At 52.9% G+C, this 24,411-nt stretch overlaps 6 protein-coding genes across 6 annotated transcripts; 4 read left to right on the forward strand and 2 right to left on the reverse strand.

Moving 5' to 3' along the window:
• Positions 1–966: 966 nt before the first annotated feature.
• Positions 967–1,851, forward strand: CkaCkLH20_10901 (galactoside O-acetyltransferase; the record flags this gene model as incomplete). Its single annotated transcript, XM_038893615.1, has 3 exons — positions 967–1,157; positions 1,262–1,384; positions 1,437–1,851. 3 exons carry the CDS (start codon positions 967–969, stop codon positions 1,849–1,851), a joined length of 729 nt encoding a protein of 242 aa, XP_038741164.1.
• A 55-nt stretch (positions 1,852–1,906) lies between these two features.
• On the reverse strand, positions 1,907–2,396 carry CkaCkLH20_10902 (uncharacterized protein; the record flags this gene model as incomplete). Its single annotated transcript, XM_038893616.1, has 2 exons — positions 1,907–2,027; positions 2,086–2,396. 2 exons carry the CDS (start codon positions 2,394–2,396, stop codon positions 1,907–1,909), a joined length of 432 nt encoding a protein of 143 aa, XP_038741165.1.
• Positions 2,397–2,779: 383 nt separating this feature from the next.
• CkaCkLH20_10903 (peroxin 8) lies at positions 2,780–4,828 on the forward strand (the record flags this gene model as incomplete). Its single annotated transcript, XM_038893617.1, has 1 exon — positions 2,780–4,828. One exon carries the CDS (start codon positions 2,780–2,782, stop codon positions 4,826–4,828), a length of 2,049 nt encoding a protein of 682 aa, XP_038741166.1.
• Positions 4,829–5,986: 1,158 nt separating this feature from the next.
• On the reverse strand, positions 5,987–6,205 carry CkaCkLH20_10904 (uncharacterized protein; the record flags this gene model as incomplete). Its single annotated transcript, XM_038893618.1, has 1 exon — positions 5,987–6,205. The coding sequence occupies one exon, from the start codon at positions 6,203–6,205 to the stop codon at positions 5,987–5,989; it is 219 nt and encodes a 72-aa protein (XP_038741167.1).
• An 8,150-nt stretch (positions 6,206–14,355) lies between these two features.
• Positions 14,356–19,067, forward strand: CkaCkLH20_10905 (uncharacterized protein; the record flags this gene model as incomplete). Its single annotated transcript, XM_038893619.1, has 5 exons — positions 14,356–14,523; positions 14,679–14,895; positions 14,946–15,431; positions 15,494–15,800; positions 18,788–19,067. 5 exons carry the CDS (start codon positions 14,356–14,358, stop codon positions 19,065–19,067), a joined length of 1,458 nt encoding a protein of 485 aa, XP_038741168.1.
• Positions 19,068–21,282: 2,215 nt separating this feature from the next.
• Positions 21,283–22,501, forward strand: CkaCkLH20_10906 (uncharacterized protein; the record flags this gene model as incomplete). Its single annotated transcript, XM_038893620.1, has 2 exons — positions 21,283–21,538; positions 21,624–22,501. The coding sequence occupies 2 exons, from the start codon at positions 21,283–21,285 to the stop codon at positions 22,499–22,501; spliced, it is 1,134 nt and encodes a 377-aa protein (XP_038741169.1).
• Between the last annotated feature and the right edge of the window lie 1,910 nt (positions 22,502–24,411).

The following is a 24,411-nucleotide window of genomic DNA, read 5'->3' on the forward strand; positions in this document are numbered from 1 at the left end:
GAAAAAAAAGAAGGGCCCAACGTTGGAGTTGTGGAGAGAGATCGGTACCACTTTTGCGTTGCGAGGCATTATCCACTTCAGCCTGGGCAGGCGACGCGAATTCCACGTCCAGTTGTCCACCTCGGACGTCCACTTCCAATGACTTTCCCTTCCCCCACTGTTTGTGTGAGCTATTGCCGTTTTCTTCACCGAGAGAACCCGCCGCTGACCTGTGAGGGAACTATGTTCCGCTCCTTGCTTGCTGCTTGCTGCTGCACTCGAGCAAACTGTTTGGACAGTAGAAAGGAAACCCTTCACGAATGCAAGAGGACGGGTGGGACGGGTAAGGCCAAGCGTGAGCGCGGGCCGAGGGTCAGGGGCAGATGACGCAAGTGCGTGGACCTCGTCCCCCCTTCCAGCAGCGGTCTTCGATGCGCGCCCGCCGCCTGCGCTTTGGGACTTCAGGTGCTTGCTTCCAGGTTGCTTACGACGGGCAGCGGCAGCAGCAGCGAGCACCAGGTGTTCTCTTCTGCTGGTCTTCGGCCTCACCGACTTTGTTTCCTTGTCTATTTTCTCTTCTGATCATGGGTCACTTGATCTGAGGGAAATACTTCTTTTCTGTTAGTACACCTTTAAGAGAGATAAACTACTTCTAGTTCGAAACGGTCCGGCACATATCTCCCGAGATCTACCACCGTATCTTTTTTTATTTAGCGCGGTGAAGAAAAAAAGAAGAGTTACCTCTACTTCTGCAAGCTCGCTCATTGGTCTTGTTTGCGCAGCTTGTTTCTGAGCGGTTACAAAAGTCTTGGACGTCCATTCTTTCCTTCGAAAACGAGGCCTGTCCCTCCGCTTCATCTCGCTTCACCTTGCCGGTCCTTGTAAACAAACACGTTTCCCCCGTCCTCCTCGTGTAGGGGTTAGAAAAACAAATCACCTCATATACGTACACCGACACTTTCTCCAAAAACATTAACAACCACACAAATGCACAAGAAAACCATGGACATCCGCACCATCGACAGGGAAGAGAACCGTCGGCGGATGAGGAATGGCGAGCTCTACTGGGCCTTTACCCCGGACTTGATCGCGGATCGGAAACGGTGCAATGCCGCCTGCGCCAGGTTCAACAACGCCGGTGACGTGAGCCGCCGCACGCTTATCGGCATGTGGAAAGAGTAAGTGCCATCTTCAGTTACTCTATTTTCTGGGCGTCGAAGCCGCCCTTCCCTCTTGGCGCCCTTCCCCTTCTCGTCCAAGAGATAGACCTAACCCGGAGCAGCCTCAACGGGGACACAATCCCCCTCCCTCCACCGAGGGCCCGCCGGGACGAGGACGACCATCTCCTAGAAGACTGGCCGTGGATCGATGCCCCCATAAAGATGGACTACGGCTACAACGTAAAGTACGTGACTACCTCCTAACCTCTGGATACGTACGTCTCACACCGCCCGCAGATTCGGCGACAACGTGTACGTCAACTCCAACAGCACATGGATCGATACCTGCATGATCACAGTCGGTTCGCGCACCCTGATCGGGCCCAACTGCTCCTTCTACAGCGGCACACATCCGCTGGATCCCACCCTCCGCAACGGCACCCGCGGCCCGGAAAGCGGGAAGCCCATCACCATCGGCGAGGACTGCTGGATCGGGGGCAACGTCATCGTGTTGCCGGGAGTGACGATCGGAAAGGGCGTGACTGTCGGCGCCGGGAGCGTCGTGACCAAGGACGTGCCGCCTTATGTTGTCGTCGTGGGAAACCCGGCGCGGGTCATCAAAGAGATCACGCCGTCGGAGCCCACGAATGGGGCGGTCAACGGGGTGGCCAACGGTTTATCCGCGACCATCAATTATAGTGCTACCATGTAGTCTTAATGCATCTATTGCTTCTCGTGCGTGTGTGTTTTCGCTTCGCGCGTGTCGTTCAGAGACCGCCTTGAATGGAGAAGGATGAGATGATGAGGACGAGGACGTTGATGACGCCCCAAAGGAGGGGAACCCATGTTGACATTGAGAAGTATCCGGCATTGTAGACCGCTCCGAGGCTGCAAGAAAACATAAATCAGCATCGTCACTTCTGTCGCAGAGAAAGCCAGCACTTACATCAACCCGACGACGCTGCCCGCAAAGATCGCCTGCACACCCGCCACGAAGGCGTACAGCAAAGGCACCGCCCAGAGATACGTCAACGAGCCCCTTTTATTCGTGTGCATCACGATCGTGATGGCGGCGGCGCCCATGTGCACCGCGGCGTAGATGATGAAGGTCCATATCACCGTGAACCGCCAAATGTCGTGGATGTAGAAGAGGCTCCAGCGGTGGTCGTCCGTGAGGTCCCGGAGTTGCCAGTTGATGCTCGGGAACGACGGGACTTTGTAGTTCTGAGGCGGATAGTTCTGCGCGCGTGCGGACATCGTCGGCTTCGAGTCCTGCGGTCTCGAGGAGAGGAAAGAAGTAGTCGTTGGAGGTTCGGCGGGATGCTGCAGGTGGGTGAGCTTTCGAAGGAGGCGCAGCAGCTGTCGCTGATCGTCTTTGCTGGGGTTGGGTGGGCGATCGTGGGTGGTGTTGCAGGGATGGCGCAGGTTTGGGGGAAGCTCGAGGCGTGGCTTTAGGGGGCCGGTTCAGGTGCCTCGGTAAAAACGTCCGTTCCAGTCCCGACGTCCTGCCATCGGCATCGGCGTCGTCTTTCGCAGCCACCGCAATACAACGCCTTTCCCGAGCGACGTTCCTCCAACGACATTTTGCACGAATTCTGGTCCGATTCTTCGCCCTCGTCGACCGATATACCTCTGGCGCGATGCCCGCCGACAGACTCCTCAACACAGTCCTGCAACTGTACCAAAACGTCCACGATGACCGCAAGACGGACCAGATAGTCGGCTCCACGACGAACCTCTTGACGTCCCTCTCGAACCCGCTGAACCTCGGCGTCCTCACCTCGCAGCTGCTGATCGCCCCAGCGATATGGCACCGTCGCGACGGCCTGCGGACGAGTCTGCGCATCATCAGCATCTACAACAGCGCCGCGATCCGAGTGCGACAGAACGAGATTGATAACGCGAAGAACGCCCACGGGCCGCGGCAGGGCGGATGCCTCGGCAGCGACGCCTGGGTGCGGGCGGTCGTCAAGGGCGCCGATGACCGGTCCAATAGATGGCAGCATCTGCTGGTCCTGACAGGCATCTTGATGGGCATGGAGGCGAACGACAAGCAGTCGCTATCGAGGGGTCTGCGCAACACGTTGGAGGAGGCCGTCGTCACGGCCGCGAATCTCGCGCTGGAGCGTCAGGATGGGTCGTTTGCCTCGGCGTCGATTGTGCTCGCGCTCAATTACGTCTTTCCGTACCTGTCCGAGTTCCGCCAGAGCATGATCAACTGCAATGCGTTGCTACCGATTACGGTTCTGGCCATCACCGGAGAGGACGGATTCCAGGATGGTCGCTTCATCGATGACATTCGTAAGGATGTCAAGCAGCATGGGCAGATGGTTGACTGGCGTCCCAACTCGCCGTCGTTCGCGATGCTGCAGACCATGGATAGCAAACCCTTGATGGGCGGCATGGGCCCGCTGTCGAGATTGGCCGCCTTCGCCGTCACGAACGCGACCGACTCTGCCGTCGTGCTCGAGGCCCAGGACTCTTTGATGGAGTTCACGCAGAAGGTGTTCCAGCAGTGGCGGTACAACCCGCTATCGACGGTCGACGGCGCTGAGGAGACGGCACGGCTGGGTCAGGAAACGCTGGAGGGCTCGTGGCCGGTTTTGTGGCAAGTGTTGAAGAAGACGATGTACGCGACGGTCGCTGTGATGCAAGCCATCGTCGGACGAAGTCTGCTTGATCCCCGGATGAGGAACGATGTGATGGCACCCCAAGTCGCGACCAAGTCGCTATTCACCCTACGGAACCTGTTCTTCATCTCTTCGAGGCAGGGAGCCAGCGCGTTCCAGGCGTACCAGTTCACCTACCTCACATCTCTCGACATCCTGGCCCGGTTCGCAGATGCGTGCGTCGCATTACTGACCGAAGTCAAGCCGCCTCACGCCGGAGTGGTCCCCCCTAACTTCCTGGACCGGACTCTGGACCTCTTCTACCTCAATGTGGCAGAGCATCTGCCTCTCAACATGCCCACCGAAGCATGTGACGCGCTGATCGTCCGGCCAGCAACAGCATACCTCACTCACACCGGCGTGCTGACGTCGACCATGATCGAGCTGTTCGAAGCCGCCCACAGCGCCATCCTCTCCGTCCTGTCCTGCCCGCACACCGGCTCCTTGACCGTCGGCCTCGTGCCCTTCTACATCGACGCCCTCTTCGCATCCTTCCCCTTACAAATTTCGACCCGGCAGTTCCGCCTCGCCTTCAAGACCGTCATGCAGATCGTCTCCCCGCCCTTCCCGATCTCCCTAACAGAGCCCCAGCTCTCCGAGACCCTCCTCGAGATGGTCCGCTTCAAGGCCATGGGCGCGAGCACGACCCCGCTGCCCCTCACGCAGGACGCCATATCCCAGGCCGAGAAGGGGCTGACACCCGAGGAGCCCATGTCGGAGCAGAGCTCGCTCGCGCTGACGCTCATCGACTCGCTGCCCTTCCTGCCCCTGCCGCTCGTCGAGGACTGGCTGACGCTAACGGCGCGGACGATGAACGAGATCTCGGACCCCGTCTTGCGCCAGCCCGTCAGGGACCGCTTCTGGGAGGTCCTCGTCAGCGGCGAGATGGACGTCGAGAGGGCTACGATTGGTGTTGCGTGGTGGACTACCAAGGGCGGGAGGGAGCTGGTTCTGGGAGAGCAGCAGGTCCCGGTGATGAGCGGTGCGATTATGGATGAGGGGAGGTCGAGCAGACTGTGAAATGAGGGACGTGATGATGTATCGTGGGTAATGATCAATGGCGAGCGACTGTATTTCTTTTAAAGTAGTTTTAGGCCCGGAATAATACCAAGTTTATCATTCACCACTGAACATCCAGAGCTTTGTGTAAGAAAATCAGGACGTCAGCACTTCCGCCGTTCATCCTCTGGCTGGGAGCTTCCGCCCCTTGAATCTACGGCCATGGAACTTCCTCTGCAAGACCAGGAATGCATGCGTGTGAATCGGGATGGGGCAATTAACTCGTGGGAAAATGATACGTCGTGAATACTGAGGGTTCGAGACATCAAGTGTAAGGCTCTTGGGAACTGCTCCGTCAGTTGCAGTTTGAATAAGAAATTCAGGTATCAGAATACCTGGATCTGCCGGACTATTATGTCCCTCGAGTGATTTTCGGCAGAGCATGTATTCTTGGAATTTAATCACCTAGTCCACATATTTGCTGTCGAGTCTTGTGGTTGAACAACGGATACCACTAATTGAAATACTGGTTTGGGTCTATCCAGGCGAATTCGTCCGAATCATAATTAGTGCCTTCATAAGATCATATGACGACCAACATTTAGAATTCCTGCTTTATCCTCATCCTCGTTTGAAAAACTCTTGCTCAATATTTCCTGTTCAAACGAAGATCTCAGTGAAGTTTCACCAGACCATTATTGGTATCTCAGCTTATTGAAAGATTACGAGTTTCAACGTCATAGATTTCACCTTGACAAGAACGCTTCTTGAAGCTCTGTGATGCTTTGATATGATATTATGTTATTATCGACGGGTTACTGATGATAGGCGGTCCGAAAAACGCTCTCCCTAAAAAGATATTATCGCGCCGTGCGATTCCTTCTGCAGATTTAATCTTCCGTCCTTCATCGTGAACCCCGCTTGTGTTCACATTCTTTGCCGATTACCCCGAGACGGAATGCTAATAAGAGTCATTAGTATCCCGCAAGGTTCTGCGCATGGTGAATTAAGTAGCTGGAGGTAGACTTACAGAGAAGTCGACCAGCCCTCAGGGAAAGCGCTCTCCAAGATCTCGAGGTAGAGTTGACTACAGGGAAGGCATGCGACTACTCGAGTGACTGACCGATTAGGGAAGACTCGTGCTCTTTCTCGTCTGTGATAGAACGCGCCACGCTCGTGTCAGAAGATGGATCTGTTGCGGCGGCCTTGAGGTCCGACGGCTCTGGGTCGGGTCAAGGGCCTGTACCCCATATTTTGATAGAAGCTGACGCCCATGATCTCTTGCATCATTCGCTCGGTCTCCAGCCTGAACATCTCGATGAGGATGTCGGATGCGGTCGGGGGTGCAGGAGCGCTGGAGATTGCCTGCGGGCCGTTGCGGCGGGTGCTGGTCTTCATCTTGGGACGATGTTGTTTAGTTCAGCTTGCTTGGTGTGGAGTGCGGACGTAGTTTGACGTGAACACTTGAATGACTTTTGAAATGTTGGGAGCAAAGAAGCTAACGAAGCGAGCGAAGCGACAGGCAGATGGATTTAATTTATGTAACAGCGAAGAGGGCAGGATGTTGGGGCGCTCTGTCCTGCACAAGTACCAGCAAATATGTCAGGATATGTAGAAGGAGCTCTTGAGGTCTGCCTTCCACTGGCACTGGTATGTCTTCTTTCTAGGAAGACACCAAATCCAATGTATTCCAACAGCATTATCACGTATGTTGTCACTTCAGTCTTTGAGATGAATATAAGATTTGAATGGATTTGAATGGCTTATGTCCATTGCGGGCTATAACGCTTCGGAATCCTTCCTCACTTGCCATCTCTGCTGACAATTGCGCTGGAGCACGTTGTCACTTCCATCTTTCCCTTTGTCTTTATCTCATTTCCTTACTCCTAGGCTAGGTGGCCGACTTTCGAATCTGTTATGACATGCGTTAGTATCTGCTCCAAAACCACTCTGCGTCGCTGAGATTGCCCACTAACCTGTGAGTGAGACTCGACTGGACTAAAAAGCTAGGCAATTGAGAACCTGAACTCGAGATATAGATGGCGGGACCTCCAAAGAGATGGCGAATCAATCCTATGGGAAATAGAAATATTGATTGGTGAATTGAAGCTCCTCGAAGGTCACAGGCGAAGGAGGAAAGGGGGGAGGAACGTTGTCCCAGAGCTGCATCCAATGATGGAGGGTGGTGTTTGCCTGAGTCTGAGCCCTGGTGGGCTTGGCAGCTTTCTTGACCTCCCGCGGGCCGTCGCGTCTGGTCGTGGTCTTCATCTTGTGATGTTGTTGTGGATGATGCTGCTGGTATATTTAGGTCGCCGATGTGGTTCTGAGTGAGTTTGTTTCGGTCAAAATGTGGGTGTCTCTGAAGATGCCTGTCTCTTATATGAGTTGAAGTGGTATGATGGTAAGGAAAGTAAGTGAAGCAAGCGCAGCAGAACTATTGAAGGAAGGAGAGACCACCGGGTTATATCAGACCCTTGATAAATATTCAAATTGGGCAGGAACGTTGGAGTTGGGATTTCCGTCTGTTTCACTGATGTCGATCGAAGCTATTTGATTTTCAGAGGTCATCATGGGATGCAAATTTGGCATCAGCTCGGCGTGTGCTAAGGCCTCTAACGAGCGTCTCGAGCTTTACTTCGTGTCTTGTGCAGGACCTATGGCGAGTACGTGTCATTCAATGTTGGGAAAAAGTAAGTATATTCATAGGCTGGGCGTACGCTCCTAACGTATCTACCGATCCTTCTCCTCGCCGTGCCTAGAACTTACCGTCACTGAATCTGTCTATGCAATCTTTCTAGCAACGAAGACTGTTAACTCAGTTGGAACTGGAACTTGAATCCTTGACGCCTCTGGTCTTTCTCAGTTTGAGTGAGAGACGGGACAAAAACAGGAGCAAAAGAAAGAGGAATGATGGCACCGTGTGGAACCGAACCACCGTCTCCCTCTCCATAAACGTTCTGTGGAATTTGCAGTTCTGAGAAGAATTGATGAAGATCTAGAGGAAACGCTCTTCCCAATATCCTATAGCGCATTTGCTTGTTTGTTGGAAGCATTGGGCTTTGAATGATACATAAGGGCACGGTGGTTAGCCTTGTAAGTTGCTGGAGGAGTTTGAGTGAACCGTGGGTGAGACCTGGCGGGAACTCGTGTTGAAAGGCATTCATCTCAAACGGTTCCTGCGGAGCCACGAGGTTGGAGTTGGAGAGAAATCCGGCAGCCAACACTATGTAACACTATATTATTCTTTAAATGAAGGCATTGGGCTGAGCCTCAAAACCTCATAAGCATATAGCCATCCTAGCTGAGAAGACGGCTGCAAATCGAAGCGCACATTTCTAGCTTCAAATCAAGATCAGCAGCCTCACACTTCGTGATCATATACTGAAGCCTTCGCAAGATCGAACTCCAAAGTCTGGATGTCACCGCGCAGGTCCGGTAGTGAGGCGCCGCTTAATGCGAACAGGCCGTGGGTGTTTTCAACATTACGGCGGTGACCCGGCGAAATTTGGTCCGTGCGCCACCTCCGGCATGTGGGGCAACGCCGGGTCTCGGTTCGGCCTCCGGATGTCGGCGCCGAATCGGCCCAAAAGCAAGTCTGTAGCAACACAGCTTAACCAGCATCAATAAGAGTGGTTAGACTAAAGCCTTTGTGCTTTATTTACAGCGTGACGTAGTCGTATGTGAGTTTGGTTAAGAACTTCAACTTGGAACATCGTCAACGGGCAAAAAAGATGTTTGTGAGTTCCGATACCCTGAAGAATTGTTAGAGACGAGTTCAGATAACGTATTTAATGAAAGGGCGCCTACGGGAGTCGAACCCGGGACTCTCCGGGACTTCGCATGAAAGCGGAGTATGCTAACCGTTACACCATATCGGAGTTGGTTGTTGAAGGACGCGGTCATTTGAGGATCCATGGAGCGTGGATGTTAGCGTGGTGATCTCTGACGTCAGGCAATTGCGCAGTCATTACTCCGTAGCTCGTTGAAACAACAGCCGGAATACACGATTCGCTTCACTGAGTTGGTTTTGATTGAGCCAGGCACTGAGCGTGCTGACGTTCTCTATGGCAGGTTAAGGTCACATCACTCAGAGAATCCCGGGCATTGACATTTCAGCAAGAGTAAAGAGCTCTTGCAGGCAGAGAGTCAAGTAAGTAATGGATTATGTTAAAGACATGAGTTGAGTTGATTGGCCTTGGCTAAATGTGGTGTGTCCTCAACTCCGGGCATTCGTGACGAGCCGCCCAAAGCCTATTGAGAGAGTTTTGGGTATTCGTGCCGAATGAACCGCGAACAGCTGTCAGCAACTGGTGCAGCATAATCGAGACACAATTTCTCTGACAACATTTTTTTCGGATTTGAGCAAAAAGTTGTAGAACCCGAGGCATTATGGATACTCCATGTCAACTGAATCAAGAGACTCTGTCAACAGTTTGGCAACCCGACGACATTGAAAAAGCTCAGGACGCCCACCACCGGTCCTTGTTCTCAATTGACTTTTTCCTTCCTCCAAGCATCTTCGACACCTATTCCGCGTCATCCCAGCATCCAAGCCTCAACTCACAACGCACCCGAGAATATCAGACCCAGCAGCGGGATTCGGACCGCCGCTCATCACATTTTCTTTCTCATCCGGCCGCGAACATGGTTTCACATTTGGAGAAGTTCGGACCCGGCGGCATCGCAAGCTTGGCAGGGCACCGGACTCATCCCGAGGACTTTTGTGAGGCAGCAAGCCAAGCATCGTGACGGAGCAAAGGTGCCAATGGAATGTCCGATGTCTAATTGCTGCAGCGCTCAACGCCCTTGGTCTCTCCACAGCCTTTTGAAGATCACGATCTAGCCATCTTCTCTGCCCCTTCGTGAGTCACGGGAGATGTGGCATCACCTGACCACTACGTAACCGCACGCTCGTAGGACTTTTGAGCGTGCTGACATGGCGGGTGGCCGGCGGCCAACTCTCTGAGCTTTCAGTGAGCCAGCCGTCCAAGGCGCACCCCCCTACGGGTTTGACCCATTCTGGCAATGAAACGGCAACACTCGCTTTTCAGGAAACCAACTCCACTACGGTCCACTAAGGAAGAGCCCCGCCCTAGGGCTCGCGTAGGTATGGATGCACGCATTGCATTGCAAAAGAGCAAGAAAGAAAAGCAGAGGAAAACTTGGTGGTGGTGTGCGTCGCTGAAATGCGACGCCAGGCTTTTTACATTCGTGTCAGATGATTGGCTTTCCGATGTTCGGATGCCGCGGCGAATAACACGAGAAGCTGAAAAAGGCGGAAAAGGCCCGGCAGTGGTCCGGCTTCGGGGACTGGTCGGGGACTAGAAGTTTTCTAGAAGGATGGGATCCACCTTTTTCGTTCCTGCTGGCCCGGACCATCTGGACCCCGATCCGACGCTAGGGCCACTTCCCGTCGTCCAGACGGTCAGCTGAACGGTGTGAACGGACGGCGGAAACCGAGCGCTTACTTTCTCCTTGCACTGTCCGCACGTTTGCGATCGACTGCCAGCTCAACAACCTAAGTCGCAGCAAACCTTGGCTTTAGCGCCTGGCATCGCGAAGTTTTGCCGCCAAACAGACTCAATGGACGAACATCAGTTGCCGACGGGGAAAGTCAGATCAGATCGGGCCAATCCCGAGACCGGAGAATGACCTCAACTTCAAGCATGAATGACGGGTGAAAATTATTTCAACCTCACGGCACAGACGAGGATGTGACGAAACACCGCCAATCCCTCTCCCGACTACTCGGGTCCTGCCGTGACAATCGGCGCACCTCTCCGGGAGGGTCGAATCCGACAATTATTGGACGCCGTCCGTTACGCCAGGACAGGCCATCGCACCAAATTCCGTCACTTGTTGGCCTGCTCCGCGTTCTGCGTGCCTGCGTCACGATGTGAGGAAAGAGCTCCGCGGAGATGCAAATTTCTCTCTCGAGGATCTGAGGCAAGCATCCATTAGTGTCTCGCTACGGTTGCCGTACCGTGCAGTTCGCAGGGATGCCACCCAGCGCTAAGCTCTGTCGACGCGAGAATCCGTCCTGCAAGCTGTACCGTTAACACGCCGTACGCTAAACGACCTGCCGTTGCTGTTACGGCACTTCCGCTGCTCCCGTCGTGGATCATCGAATCACTACCACGCAAGGGCCTGGGGGAAGCTGCCACCTGGACTGTCCACCGAAGGCTTCGTCGCGGGGAACGCCATCCAACAGGCCGTTTCTGGCTGTTCGACATGACACAGTCTGGTCATGAATGGAGTTGCTGGGGTTATTGGCATCCAAGTCGGTTTTACATCTTGAGCAAACTCAGCCTTATCCTTCGTTCTTACAACAGCTTCGGACCAACAACATTTCAACAAACGCACAAAGTGTTTACAAAAGGCTGACGAGTCTAACGTTTCGCTCGCAACAGTACATCGAATGCAAGTACCTCAATCACACCTGGATTGGTGGAGGGGCGTTGGTTTTGGGTGTGCCGCGCAACTGGACGACAGGTGGAAGCTCTCCGCCTCCCGGATGCTGGCTGGAGCTCAGGTGATCCGAAAATTTGTTCGATGCGAACGTGGCTCCGCTCCTTTCCAAAGCCCGGCCCCAGCTTCGTCTGATGACCGCCAGATTCGACCAGTCGCCAGCAGCACCGGTGGCCGCGAATACGCCTGGGACGTCCTACGTCTGAAAGGTCTGGTAAAAATGACCTCTTGTACGCCAAGGATGGTCGTTGTGATGCTTGACGACCGAACCCGTCCGTGGTCTGAGTGTCGTTCTGCTGGGCAAGGAAATGCTTGCAGATGCCCTCCGATTCGGAGCCTGAGAAATTGGGAATCTGTGTTGATGGAACTTTAACGCTTGCATCATTTCTAGGTTCAATACGGAGCCTCACTGTCCAGGTTTGAACAGTGGGAACGGGTCAAAAGATATTTGCAGCGCGCATCACGATGCATATAAAGACCGCCCCTGATCATTCGAGGCGCGGAGGTTATGAGGGACTGTCAGATCTCATTTGGCCCAAGCTCAATCAAGCTCATTCTGCGAAGATCTTCTCAATCGCTCTGTCGCTGACTGATTGCGAACTTCGCGGCGGACAACGGATGCAAAAGGACTCGCTGAATCATCGAGTCAGCAATTGATCTGTGTTGGAGCAAGTCATCGCGGTGCATGTCCTGCTTTGGCGAAGCCTGCCATTTTGGAACCGCAGCGATCTGACGACGACAGCTTTGGGTTATATGATGGGCAAGGTTCCCCAAAACGACGTCTTCCCTGAGCTTCAAGATGAAAGTCAAAGAGCCAAGAGATGCCGCGGGCAACTCCCAGTCGGATCCCGCAAAGAAGCACAACTTGCTCAGGAACGTGACGGAAAGCAGCCCGGTCGGTGGTCGGAGGATAAGCTGCTAATAATCTGCACAACACCGACGGGATACTATGCCAAAGGGCGCAATGGACAGCCAGATCCCTCCTCAGCTGCCTACAACAGAAGCTGTCGTTGGCATCCATGGCCTTGGATGGACAGAACAATCTGGACCAATAATTGCCCACTTTGCAGAACGAGGGAATTGCCTTGGTTTCTGGCCAGCTTCCCACCTTCCCCACGGTCAAATTCCTCATGTTAATGCTTTGCGTGCCACCAAAACAGACCTACCAATAATTGAGCCGGGGGGCGTGTGGTTTTGGGGCCGCGTTAACACCTGGACAGTCCGAGTGACCTGGAGCCAAGTACCGGTTTCCAATCCCATATAACGAGTCCCACCCCGACGCCTCAACTGAGCGGAAGGGGTTTGGAAAAGCTTTTCGAACTCTTCAACCATTTGCATCGCCCTCTCTTGACGCTTCGTCAGACATTCAACTTCTGAGAGAAACCGACGACCACAGACGAAAGACGCCGTTGAGACCGTGAAAAGCCGTCGAGAAACTACAATCGAACGACAGGGAGGCCGAGACAGCGCTACGAAGAAGATCGCGCGGCGAACCATCAACACGCCGCCTAAAAAAGCGACCCCAACGACCGACCCTCCTCCAACCGTCAGAAGCGGGGTTTCTTGACCGGCGCATCACCCGCACGACCTGATCAGTGAAGCTGCATCGTTGTCGACAAGCCGAGCTGATCTGTTCGTCTGCTGTCTGCTGGTTTGCTGCGGCATAACGGAATCCAACCAGACTTACGTTGCCTTCCTGGTTCACCTTTTTGGAGCATCGACCGTCTATCCCGCCATCCATCATCGATCATTGTTTCGTGTGCCTGGCTGTTGTTGTTGGGATTCCACGATCTATTGCTGGTTTGTCGAAGAGGAGGATAGACACCACGCGGGCTATCGTCACCTGCCGCTGACCCGGAATCTTCTTTTCTCTTTCCATCAACCTCTCAGGTCGTCAGGGCGGTCACCCTCTTGTTCGAGAGAGAAATCAGCCAGAAGGCACGAGGCACCGCACGTCCTCCAGACAAGAAAAAAAAACGCTGTCGTTGCCGCGCCGTATCTGCACCAAAACGTGGAGAAGACACGGGACGGACAGTTCATCGTTCCAGCCCGCCAAGAACGTCAGCCCAAGTTTCCTTGCCCAGTTCAGACACAGACAGCCCGAACAAGAAGAGACAGGAAAGAAGGAGGAGAGACAAACAACCAGTCTCGGATCAGCCAACGTGTGTGGACTGGCTGAAGCAGAGCATCCCGTCCTTTTTAACAAGAAACATCGACCAGGCCAAGCTTGGCCTACAGCTGCAACTGCGCACAAACTACAGGGCCATCCCCACACACACGGCCAGACAAGAGGGACTCGAGGGATTTAGGACACACCCCCCTCCCCGAATCCCCTCTTCGTCCACGTCCTCCACCTCCCTCGACGCAATTCCACCACCATCCATTATTTCCACCTCACCCCCTCCTCCGCCACCCCTCTTCTCCCACGCCGGCGGCCCTGTTCGTTGGTGTCTGGCTCCTCTGGCTCCTCTGGGTCTGGGCGAATGGCTGGAGAGCGCCCCCCCTCGAGCTCTCTGTTTATTATCATTACATAAAAGACCGCCGCTCTCTTCCATTTCCTTACACACTGCAACCTCTCATCGCTGCATCCCTTATCTCTGGGCTGGCGGAAAATAACTGTCAAAGATTCAACTGAAGCTCAATTGCGCCCGCTTGGATGCTTCTCCCCCCAGTCACAGTCTCAGCAGCGCAGCGCTCTTTACCTTATCTTGCGCCTGCTTAGGATTTCCCACCCTTTTCAAAGTCCTGTCTACCAACTGCAGTCCGCGCTGTTTCGCCCCAAATTCCCGTGCGGGCGCTCATAGGCGCCACTGCCATCTCTTCCCCCGGATATCCCTTTTTCGGGCAATTGTTTGCTACCCCGTCCCTGCTTGTCATCTCTCTTGCGCCCGCAACCACGCGCAAACACCCATACACGAACACCTTCCAGAACATCATAGGGCTGGAGTGTGGAACGCCCGACGTCACAACGGCCGTTCTACTCGACTGAGATATCCTTCTTTCGGCCTACCGTGCTGCAGCAGTCCTCGCTGCCGCCGCCGACCGGCAAGCTGCCTCAACTACCCCGGACGAGATAAGGAATGGCAGATAAGATGTCCATCGACAACAAAGATCCCGTCAAGGAGGACACTCCTGAGACCACGGGCTCTAGTCCCGAGCCCGAGCAGCCTACTGCTGTCAATGGTACTGCCAACGCCAATGCTGCCCCGGAGAACCAGCAGCCCAAGCGAAAGGGTGGTCGCAAACCTGTGAGTAAATCTTTCCTGTCATCTCTATTCACTATCTATCAACACCATACTTCCCCAGACTTTCGTCCGTGTCACACAATCTTAAGGTTTCACCTTGGACGAAACCTTGTTTAGTCTTATTTCCTACCCCGACCGAATGCTAATCGTACCCCAAGATTTACGCCACGTCCGAGGAGCGTAAGCAGCGCAACCGCCAGGCTCAGGCTGCTTTCCGCGAGCGTCGAACTGAGTACATCAAGCAACTCGAGGAGGCCATCCGTGTCCATGAGTCTAACCTGCACAATCTCCAGGCTGCTCATCGCACTGCCGCTGATGAGTGCCTGATGCTGCGTTACAAGAACTCATTGCTTGAACGTATCCTGCTGGAAAAGGGTGAGTATACGTGACCTTATCTTAAGTGGCATCTTACTTATCTATCATAGGTATCGATGTTCAAGCTGAGCTTCGAGCCAAAACGGGCAGCCCCAACTTGGGACCAACCCATGCTCCGCAGAACATGGTCCAGCCTCCGCCTATCCAGCGGGCTATTCTGAATCGTCACCACCAGTCCCGACGATCCAACTCGAGCATCGCTCCGAAGCTTGAGCCTGGCATTAGCCCTCTGCCTCCGCCAATACAGGCAGGCCATTCGGCGGCTTCTCCCAAGACCCGCCCGACCCCTTCGTCGCACTCTAACTCTCCGACGAACACGGCCCCGTACGGCAGTCAGCCGGCGCTTTCACCGGCGGCTTCTGACAATGGTCCGATGCGTGCCATGGCGCCGGCTTTGGGGAAGTCACAACTTAGTCCCATGGCTCCGATGAACCCGGCCGCCCGGGCCCACATGATGTCCGGCGGTCCTCCCAGAGTCGGCAACAACGGTCCATATTACCCGACTCCGGCGTTCCAGAACCACATTGAGCAGCTAGGTAAGCCGACTCCTCCCCCGTAATGAAAATTTGTTCGTCCTAAGCTAATACCGTGAGTACAGAGCAGGAGTATGATGCCCCTGCAGACATGATCGATGACTCCGAGATCGATACACCGAGCGGCCCCGGCCCATATCCGAGCAACTTCTCCGGCGATGCGCCACAAAACATGTTGGCATCCCCGACCTCTGTTGGTCCCGGCCAGCACATGACGACCCAGGCTGAGCAGAACCACCCTGCTCAAACTTCTGGCGGTGCATATCCCTCCATGACCCAGCTTTTGGATACCGGCATCGACTGGGACCCTTTCGGACTGAGCGCTAGCATGGCCTTCCCGTCACAGTTCTCTTTCGACACGAGCAACATGAGGTAACCATACGCCCCCGGCGGATTCAACTTCAACAACATGACAGGCTCGGCTGGGGTCCAATGTCATTCAGTGACAAGAAGAGGAGGAATGGACTCTCAAAATTGTTTCATCACGGCCGCTTCGGCCATTGTCTTATTTTTGCAAAGAAAAGAAAAGTTAATTATGCGAATTGGGGGTTGCGGCGAGCGAACAAAAAAACTCGATACCCGGGCGACACGACACAAGCATTCGGACGGCGATATTGTTTTCTGGGCGAAGCATTGTAGCAGCGTCCCTAATCACAATAAGCGAGGGGAACAAAAATTCAAGGTGGCTTCAATACCCGCGCCGCGGTCACCTACGGGAAATGCGATCACGATACGATACAAAAGTACAACAAACTCATTTATCATTTTCGAAAAAGGGACAGTCAACTGGGCGACGGAAATACCCCAAAGGTGGTAGGGTGGCCTGCAGTACTCGTCTTCACTGTTTGTATGTTTGGATAAGCGGCTTATGAGATGAAGCCTCTGCACTGTTTTAATGGCGTTTTGTCTTCAACACATCTCGTATGATGATGATGCATAGGGAGGAAAACTATGGAGGGATAAAAAAGTTTTTTATTGTTTGACTTGAAAAGTTTTATGTTTCCCTTTCTCAGAGCATATCTAGCGCGGTGTTTGTCGTCTGTGACAGCGGTCTCCGTATGGTGTGCCACCTGGCTATTCGAAGGCTCGTCGTTGCTCGAGACCCGCCGCGATGTTTGTCTGGATCGGCCGCCGGCGGAAGAGTGGGACTTTCGGCACGCGGATTCCAGGACCGATGTGGCCCTTTTGCGAAACCGCTGTGCCCCATTCATCACGTCTCGGCGCGGCGGACTGACGGCATCGTTTGGGGGCTTCGGACTCGATTCCGTGACGGGTTTTGGCTTGGCTGGGTTGAGTCAGGCCGAAAACCTTGGCCGGCGTATTCTTTACTTGCTTTGTTGCAGTTGTCCGCAAATATGAGGCATCACGAGCGAGCGGCTGATGGCGTGGCCTCGTTTCTTCAAGGCCATTGGTCTGTTTTCTGACAGTCTGCACAGCTGGTGCAATCTTCGTCATGTATGTTCCAATATTCCCCATCGCGGGGGACGTGTGGCACGCGCCCGCTTTCACCCATCTACTTAGGTAATTGCCGAGGGCGGAAGCGAGCTTGACTCGAGGGGACAGGGTCAGGCCAAGAGTTCCAAAAAGCCCTGCGAGGTGAGTTTGCTTTCATTCTTGTTCCTTTTTTTTCTTGGAATGCAGCGGGAGACACGTGGATGAAGGGCGTGTGTGAGTGGGTTTGAAGCTTATGTTTTCCGTTGCATTGTGACGAGAGCCTCGCGGGTGCCCGAAGTAGACGACCGGCTTTACGTATGGGCTTGGCTCTGTGTTGGTTTTCTCACCATCCTTGATTCTTTTTGGTCATGAAATGTACGTTCCATATGCTTGTGTTTTTTGCACCATCTAGCTGGCCAATAGAACCGACAAAGTTCGGAACACGTTAGTAACAGGATCGTATCGGAGAGAATGACAAACTTGCCCTCTCTGAGACCGGAGAGCAGATGAGGTCAAGGCGTGATGTGACGTGACGGGGCCACGGCGTGCGTCTGCTGCTCCGCCCAGCTAATAAGGTACCGAAGAACGGGTGTGCCTGAAAAGTGTGCCCGTCCGGATCTTTTGGAAAATCTGGGGATGAGGTTTCTTTACCCCATTTTCCTGCCAAACTGATTCCCGTCTCCTCACTTCATCTCCCCCAGCCCAGCCGTGGTGCCGGTTGCGTACTCCGGCGCGTGCGTCCGCCGAGTTTGTGTGACGGGGACTCTCAAAGGTGGAGTTTCATCACCTAATGGTAATGTTTTGGGAGAACACCTCCAAGGGGGGAGGGGTGTGAGATTTCCAGGCCGGTCCCACTGAGGGCATTCGGGAATTACGTAAGTAGGACTTTTTTTGGAGGGAGGAACCCCCTTGGAGAAACGGCTGGGAAGGAAGGGGACCTGCGTTTTTTGGTTCCTGTTTGTCAACAAGCTGGGGGAGGGGACTGGACTGGAGCTTGGGCAAAGTCCGTGGAGACCGACCCAGTGGCATCGGGATGGTCGGGAGGTGGGGAGCGTTGGGAAGTTGGAGATTGGGAGTTTCGGGACGGCCGTTTTTTTGGAGGCTGTGATGTTGGAGACTGGAGTTGCCGGAGGCCCGCGCCAGGGTTTGATGACGGGCCTGGGTCGTCCGGCGTACGTGGCTGTATGTAAGTTCTGCTTGGCTTTAGGGATGCGAGGGCGGGATGGTTGGATGTGTTGGTTGGTTCCTGGATTTTGAAGGGTATGAAGATTGAAATGCGGAACTGGGAAGGCTTGGCCGGGCAACCTTTGGGAGACGGGTTTGTCAGCTTGTGTGGTCTAGACCTCGTCGGACGAAGTTGGTGATCTAAGCCAAGGCGGCTTGCTGCGAGCTAGTGCCGTCATGTAGTTGAGGAGATGGAAGTTGAAGCGTTTCGTTTTGATGCAAACGGAATCGAAAAGTTACGGTAATGATACGATACTTGAAGTAGCGGGCTTACGAAGGCGTCGAGTTGAGAGATGCTGTTACTATTGGCTTTGAGTTGGCAATCCCGAGACTCGGACTGCTTTCATGAAGTGAAGCTTTCGTGAGCGATTAGATTCTTGTGTGGCATTCCCCATACCTCTGCTAATGCAGAACGGTTATCGGTGTCAACTACATCAACCCCATTGGCCAGTATGCTAGCCATTTCGTTCAGTACAACTGCTTTTCATCCAAGTTTAACATACTATTGGGAGAAAAGTTGAAGAACGCCTGTGAAGGCGTTACGTTAATGTTTTCAGTGACGTAGAAAATTTATGAACATACGGTTCTGGACACTGCCCTGTCAAGTCTGAAATATAGATATGACTCTCTGAAAGTAACCGTCCAGCCTTCTTGGTAAAAGGGGTAAAGAATAAAGATGACGAGGACGATAAGGCTAGTAGGGAAGTCGAAGACGACAGGGACGACAGGGACGACAGGGACGGCAGGGACGGCAGGGACGACAGGGACGACAGGGACGACAGGGACGACAGGGACGACAGGGACGACAGGGACGACAGGGACGATAGAGACGACGAAGATGATGGAGACGACCGAGCTAAGAGGGTAGTCGAATACGATAAGGACGACAGAGACAACGAAGACGACGAAGACGACGGGGCTTCTGAAAGAGACAAGCGCGTTAATCTCTCAATGAAACAAATGGATATAAACATCAGTTGAACTGGTATTGACAAGCTCAACCTGGCCAAGGTCGTGCGCACGTAAGCGAGAGCCAAGTTTCTACTCAACAAGCCGGTAGACAATCCCAATTCATTGGCTTGCTGTTTGGCGTAAGGAGGGAGAGTTGTTTGCTCCTCGAGTAGCTTCTGTCACTCACTGGTTAGGTTGGTAGATAATTCCAATTCATTGGGTTACAGTTTAGCATAAGGTAGAAGATATTTGTTCTTTAAGTAGTTTCTGCCACTTGACGATCAGGTTGGTGGACCATCCTAATTCGTTGGTTTGCTGCTGAGTACAAGATGCTGGGTCTTTGCCCTTGAAATAGATTCTGCTGCGAGCGAAGGTAAGTCTGCCGGTATCAACAGTGACTACATAAACGTTTTGATGATATTTTACCAACTTGGTATCATTGAATGGGTGCGTTTAAGCTCCTTTCATCGAAATCGTCATTTAAACTTGCCTTTCACCTCTGCTCAGGGTGTTGGAAGTCGTAACTATCTTTCTTGTCTGTCTTTGATATGTTAGCCTCATTCTTTGTAACCTCGTTTGCAGACTTATGATTCGCCGTGAACAGCTGAATAAAGAAAGATGAGCCTTCAATATAATTGATTGTAATGATGCTGGGAACGTCATGTTGTGAGAGACTCGGGAGCTGAGCCGGCCCCAAGTCCCGTCGGTCCGGCTGGAGACGCGGAGTCAGAACCGGCATGCGGACCACATCCGAGATCAAATATAATATCCAAAATCGACTGTTGGGCAACAATGCCTGTTCGCCAATGCAATTAAAAGGACAGCCTGTCATCTATGTTCATGCGTGATATAGACAGTCGTCACCTGCCTGCCTGATTCCAAAGGGGTTGGGAAGATGAAAATCAAAATAGCGTCAGGTTGTACGGTTAGCTATAGGACACGACCACACTTGCTGGGCGACCCATCTGTTTTCTGTTGAATCCATGACCGTCTGAGCATAATTGGCTGCCAGCAGAGCCATAGCTGCGACTGAGTCTTGTGATGTAGGATGAAGGCTTGATTGACCGGCTTGATTGTCTTGATCAAGCCGTTACTACCACCAGCGCATCTATGGTCAATGCGTGGAGATGTTGTCATAGGGACGCATTTATGCTGTGATAAGTCACAGTGGCGAGATCCACGACAGCCTCAACTACCTCTCTACTCATTGCCTCCTCGGATCGACCCATGCAAATGAGAAAGACATCATCTATCTGGGTCTTTCTTTGAAACTTGACACTTGTCCGTCCGGGAGGAACCCAGGCAAAAGCTTGCATGCGCCGATGTACCCAGCCTGCTAGCCGCACCTGACTGTAGTCACTAATCGCTCCCCAAAACGGCGAAGCGCGATGGACCCATGATGTTCAGTACATATATCTCATTTGTGTGTTTCTTGTCAACTCTGTCGTCGACACTTCGTCTAGACATCAAAACATCAGCGACGATGTTAGACAGCAAAACAAGACATGAGATGTCTCAAATTGGGAAGAACCAGGTTCGCCTGAACATGTCTAAAAGCAAACCAACTGACAGATTGTACAGACAAGCTTGAGCTTGAATCAAAGGCAGACATCGGTCAGTTGGAGCTGCCCAGCGAACAGCTTGGGGAGATCATGTCCGACTTCGTCCTTCATCCGACGAGCTGGCTAGACAAAGCTGATGGCCTGCGCAGCAAGAAGACAGGGAGATACGTTGCTCCAGATAGACCCAGATCCACAGCTTGGAAACCTTGAATTGGGATGGTCTGCCGGCGCAGTTCATACCGCGGATATTTATGTTTTTTTTAAAAGGGGAACCGAGGACATGAAGACATATTACCAAGAAGACTTCAAAATGACATCTCACTGCCGACTTTCTCAACAACCTGTCGGCTGGCTCCCGTTGCCATATAAGTTGGCTTCTGCATGAGTAGACGACTCCAGTCAGTAAATGTATGTTTAGCTGTTCGAAGTCGAAGAGTCAGCTTGCTCCTACCACACTCCCACGTTCTTCTTTAACGCCTGTAAATGAGGTAGGAAGGAGCCACCTGCCCAAGCACCTCTAATCTAGTCCCACTCTTCTCTAATAATTACCGGCCTTACCTACCTACCTACCTATCTTGAGAAGAGATCTCAACCCAGCACACCGACAAAAATCACCTCTGATTCTGTTCACCACTCCTGGCCATCATCACCATCATCGGTTTCTTTCATCACCGTCGCTGCCCCTGGCTCCATCGTCACTGTCATCGGGGTATTCGTCTTTCGAAACTCTGGAGCCCCTGGACCTTATTCAAGGTGGTCAGTCGTTCGTGGTCGTCCACAACTTCGACCCGAATCTGCATCTTCAGCCTCAGGCGCGTAACCTTCGGCCTTGGCTGAAGGTCGCTGCTGGCGAGGTGGGCTACCACTACAAGCTCGATGGCGGCAAAGTCTGCATGGTGAAAATTCATCGCGGCACGGAGGTTCTTCCAGGCAAGTGCAGTTACTGTCCACATTCACTGCTCGATTCTTTTCTCACTTTTCTCATTTATTTCATTCTACTTCTAAATCACCAACCTCTTCACAGGTGCCTTGCCCAAAAGCTACCTCAAGTTTGGGGCACTTTGCCGCCCTGGCACGGATTGGGAGACCAAGTTCGACGACGACGAGCTGGAGTCTTCCCAGAGCGGTGATGCTGGCTCCTCCCCTCCTCAAGAAGAGCTGCGCCAAACCATCCAGAGCCTCTGGAAGACCGCCTTGGAGAACAAGAAAGGCGTCGTCGAGGACACCGGCACGGGACCACAAGCAGAGGGGCAGTTCCCTGGACAGGAAGTTAAACTTCACGCCGATGGTACCTGGAGAAGCGACCTTTGGTTGATGTGGTACGATTACAGGAAGGACAAGTTCATTTACCATGCTCGTCGAGCACTCCGGCCTTCGGGCAATGGTATTTTGCTCGTCAGCAACAACGACACCAGCAGAGTCGAGATCCAGATGACAGTCAACGAGCTCACGGTCCCCGAGTCACCCGAGCTGATCAACGTCGTCATTGAGGTCAACCGCAACAAGAAGACTGGCGAGTACGCACCTCATCCTGCGGCTTACTACAGTCTGCCCACGGTTTTGCGCAACAAGGAGTACCAGAAGCTGAACTCCCTCGCCATCAAGATCGATCGCCGCAACAAACAGACCGGCAAATGGGATTCTGCCTACTTACAGCGCGCCAAGCTTTGGACGCAGGATTCCGAAGCCCATCTGGACATGGTCAAGCAAGGCATGGTCCTGTTCAACAACCTCGAGCAAGCCGTCTACAGCAATGGCCCCGATTGGCTGCCCAAACTAGACGGTACCAGAGTTATGGAAGTTGAGAGTGTGCACCTTTTCCAGGAGTACCGCGTTCGTCGATTGCCCACTGTCGTTAGCACTTGGCCTCAAGACTTCACGGTGGACGAGTGCAGTCAATAGCTCAACAGAAGCTTCTGACACCTCCGACCGACCGATGTTTCCCTGCGGCCCGGCAACTCTGGTAGACGATTGCGAGTCTTGACCCGTAGGTGTTCTCTTTGCGCACTGAACGCTAGGTTTCCCAGCTAGACAGGGTCGGCGAAGCGGCAGATGTGCACTTATCGCATGTCACAGAGTCAAGCGATGAGTTTTGAAGTTCATCGGGACCGGGGACTGAATGTCAACTCTCGATAGGCAAACGATTTCAACTTCGATCCCGCCACTAAGACGCGTGGAAGATGCATCGCTCTTGGCTGCCCTTGCTCGTTCGGCGGTGACCCCAACTACTTTCAGAAGTTTTCGCCTTCCAAGAAACTCACGGAATTTGGCATTGCCCCCAAAGCCTAGAGACTCAGTAAGGTCACTATCGAGAAAATGGCACACGACCCATTCGGCCCTCTGCTTCAGGATGAGGAGCATTATGGCGTCGGTGCTGTTTGAGCTGGGAGGCTGAGGATTTGATCACGGTCTTGGATTTCCATCTCTGGAAACGAGTTGCATTTGTTTCGTGTTTGATTGCAATGGTATTTGGCACCAAAAAGGGCACAAAGGTTTTGAGCGAGGCAGAAAAGGGGTAAAATAAAAAAGTGCATAAAACACTACACGCAGACAGGCCCAGATAGAAACACATTGCGTAATATTGTGTTTAGCCCCTGATTTCTTCGCTCTCCATGCCAGTTCCAGTCACTTTGCGGCATATTAGTGGTGATATCTGTATCAGTGTACTCTTGCCGCCAATGCCAATCGGTATGCTGATGACGACGAAACTTGGGGTGAGTAGTGCTACCATAACAACCTTCACGATGATTGACAGCTAACATGCCGGTTTTGGCAAGGCTTTTGGATCTTGAATGGGAGTTGTTCCAATGACGCCTCTTTCAGCTCACAACACAACGGACAGGCCGTAGACCACGCCGTTTCATGATACTTAGGTGGTAAACTATGTAATTCATGGCGGTTGGTTCTTTTGACTTATAATCAAACGGGCGGACGGCAGAACATCCCAGTTCATGGACCGTCCCAACTCATGGTGGGTGGTAATATCAGTCCGTGTGCTACTATGCTGCCGACCCCCGACGTATCAACTCGTAGGCCAGCCCGTTCCATCCTTCTGGTCTCTCCGACAAGATCACATCGTCCGTATGCTTGAATACGGTCAGTTAGAGCCTTTGTTATAAGCCCAAGATTCGCGTGGCGCCATATCGATTATTGTGGAAACAACAGGTAGACCGTCCCAATTCATCGTGGGCAGCTCTTTTGGCTCTATCTGTGTTATATGTATCGTTACCCCCTTTTACCAATTTATTTATCTAACCTGTTAGCAAAGCAACGGGTAGTAGACCATCCCAATTCATGGGGTGTGGGCGGCTCTTTTGACTCGCAATACAACGGGCGGTATAACATCCCAATTCATAGGGCGTGGGCAGCTCTCCTGGCTTGTAAAGCTGTTTATTAATTAGTAACACTTTATAGTGGGTGGGACTTTCAGCTTGCAACGCACCGGGTGGGATGCAGACAGTCTCAATTCATGGTTAGCAGCTCTCGTTTATCACAACGCAACCGGCGGGCGGCAGACCATTGCACCAGACCGTGCGATCCATAGAACACAATATAGTATTGAACTATTGAATCAGACGACTATATACGGCTTATTTCGTTGGCTTTAAATGCAAAAGAGATTTGGAATGACCTAGAACAGGAAGTGATGTCTATGATTTGTCAGTGGGTAATCACGACGCTCTTCTAAAGTAACTATCTGAAGCATCTCATAGCTGCTGTCTTCCTCCCTCAAGTTACCTCCTGCCTCAAGAGATCCATCTATTGCCCCCGTACTCCTTCCACCTTTTGCCTCTTCCCCATCTTCAATTTAG

Source organism: Colletotrichum karsti (genome assembly GCF_011947395.1).
Source record: "Colletotrichum karsti strain CkLH20 chromosome Unknown Scaffold43, whole genome shotgun sequence".
Taxonomy (NCBI): Eukaryota; Fungi; Ascomycota; class Sordariomycetes; order Glomerellales; family Glomerellaceae; genus Colletotrichum; species Colletotrichum karsti.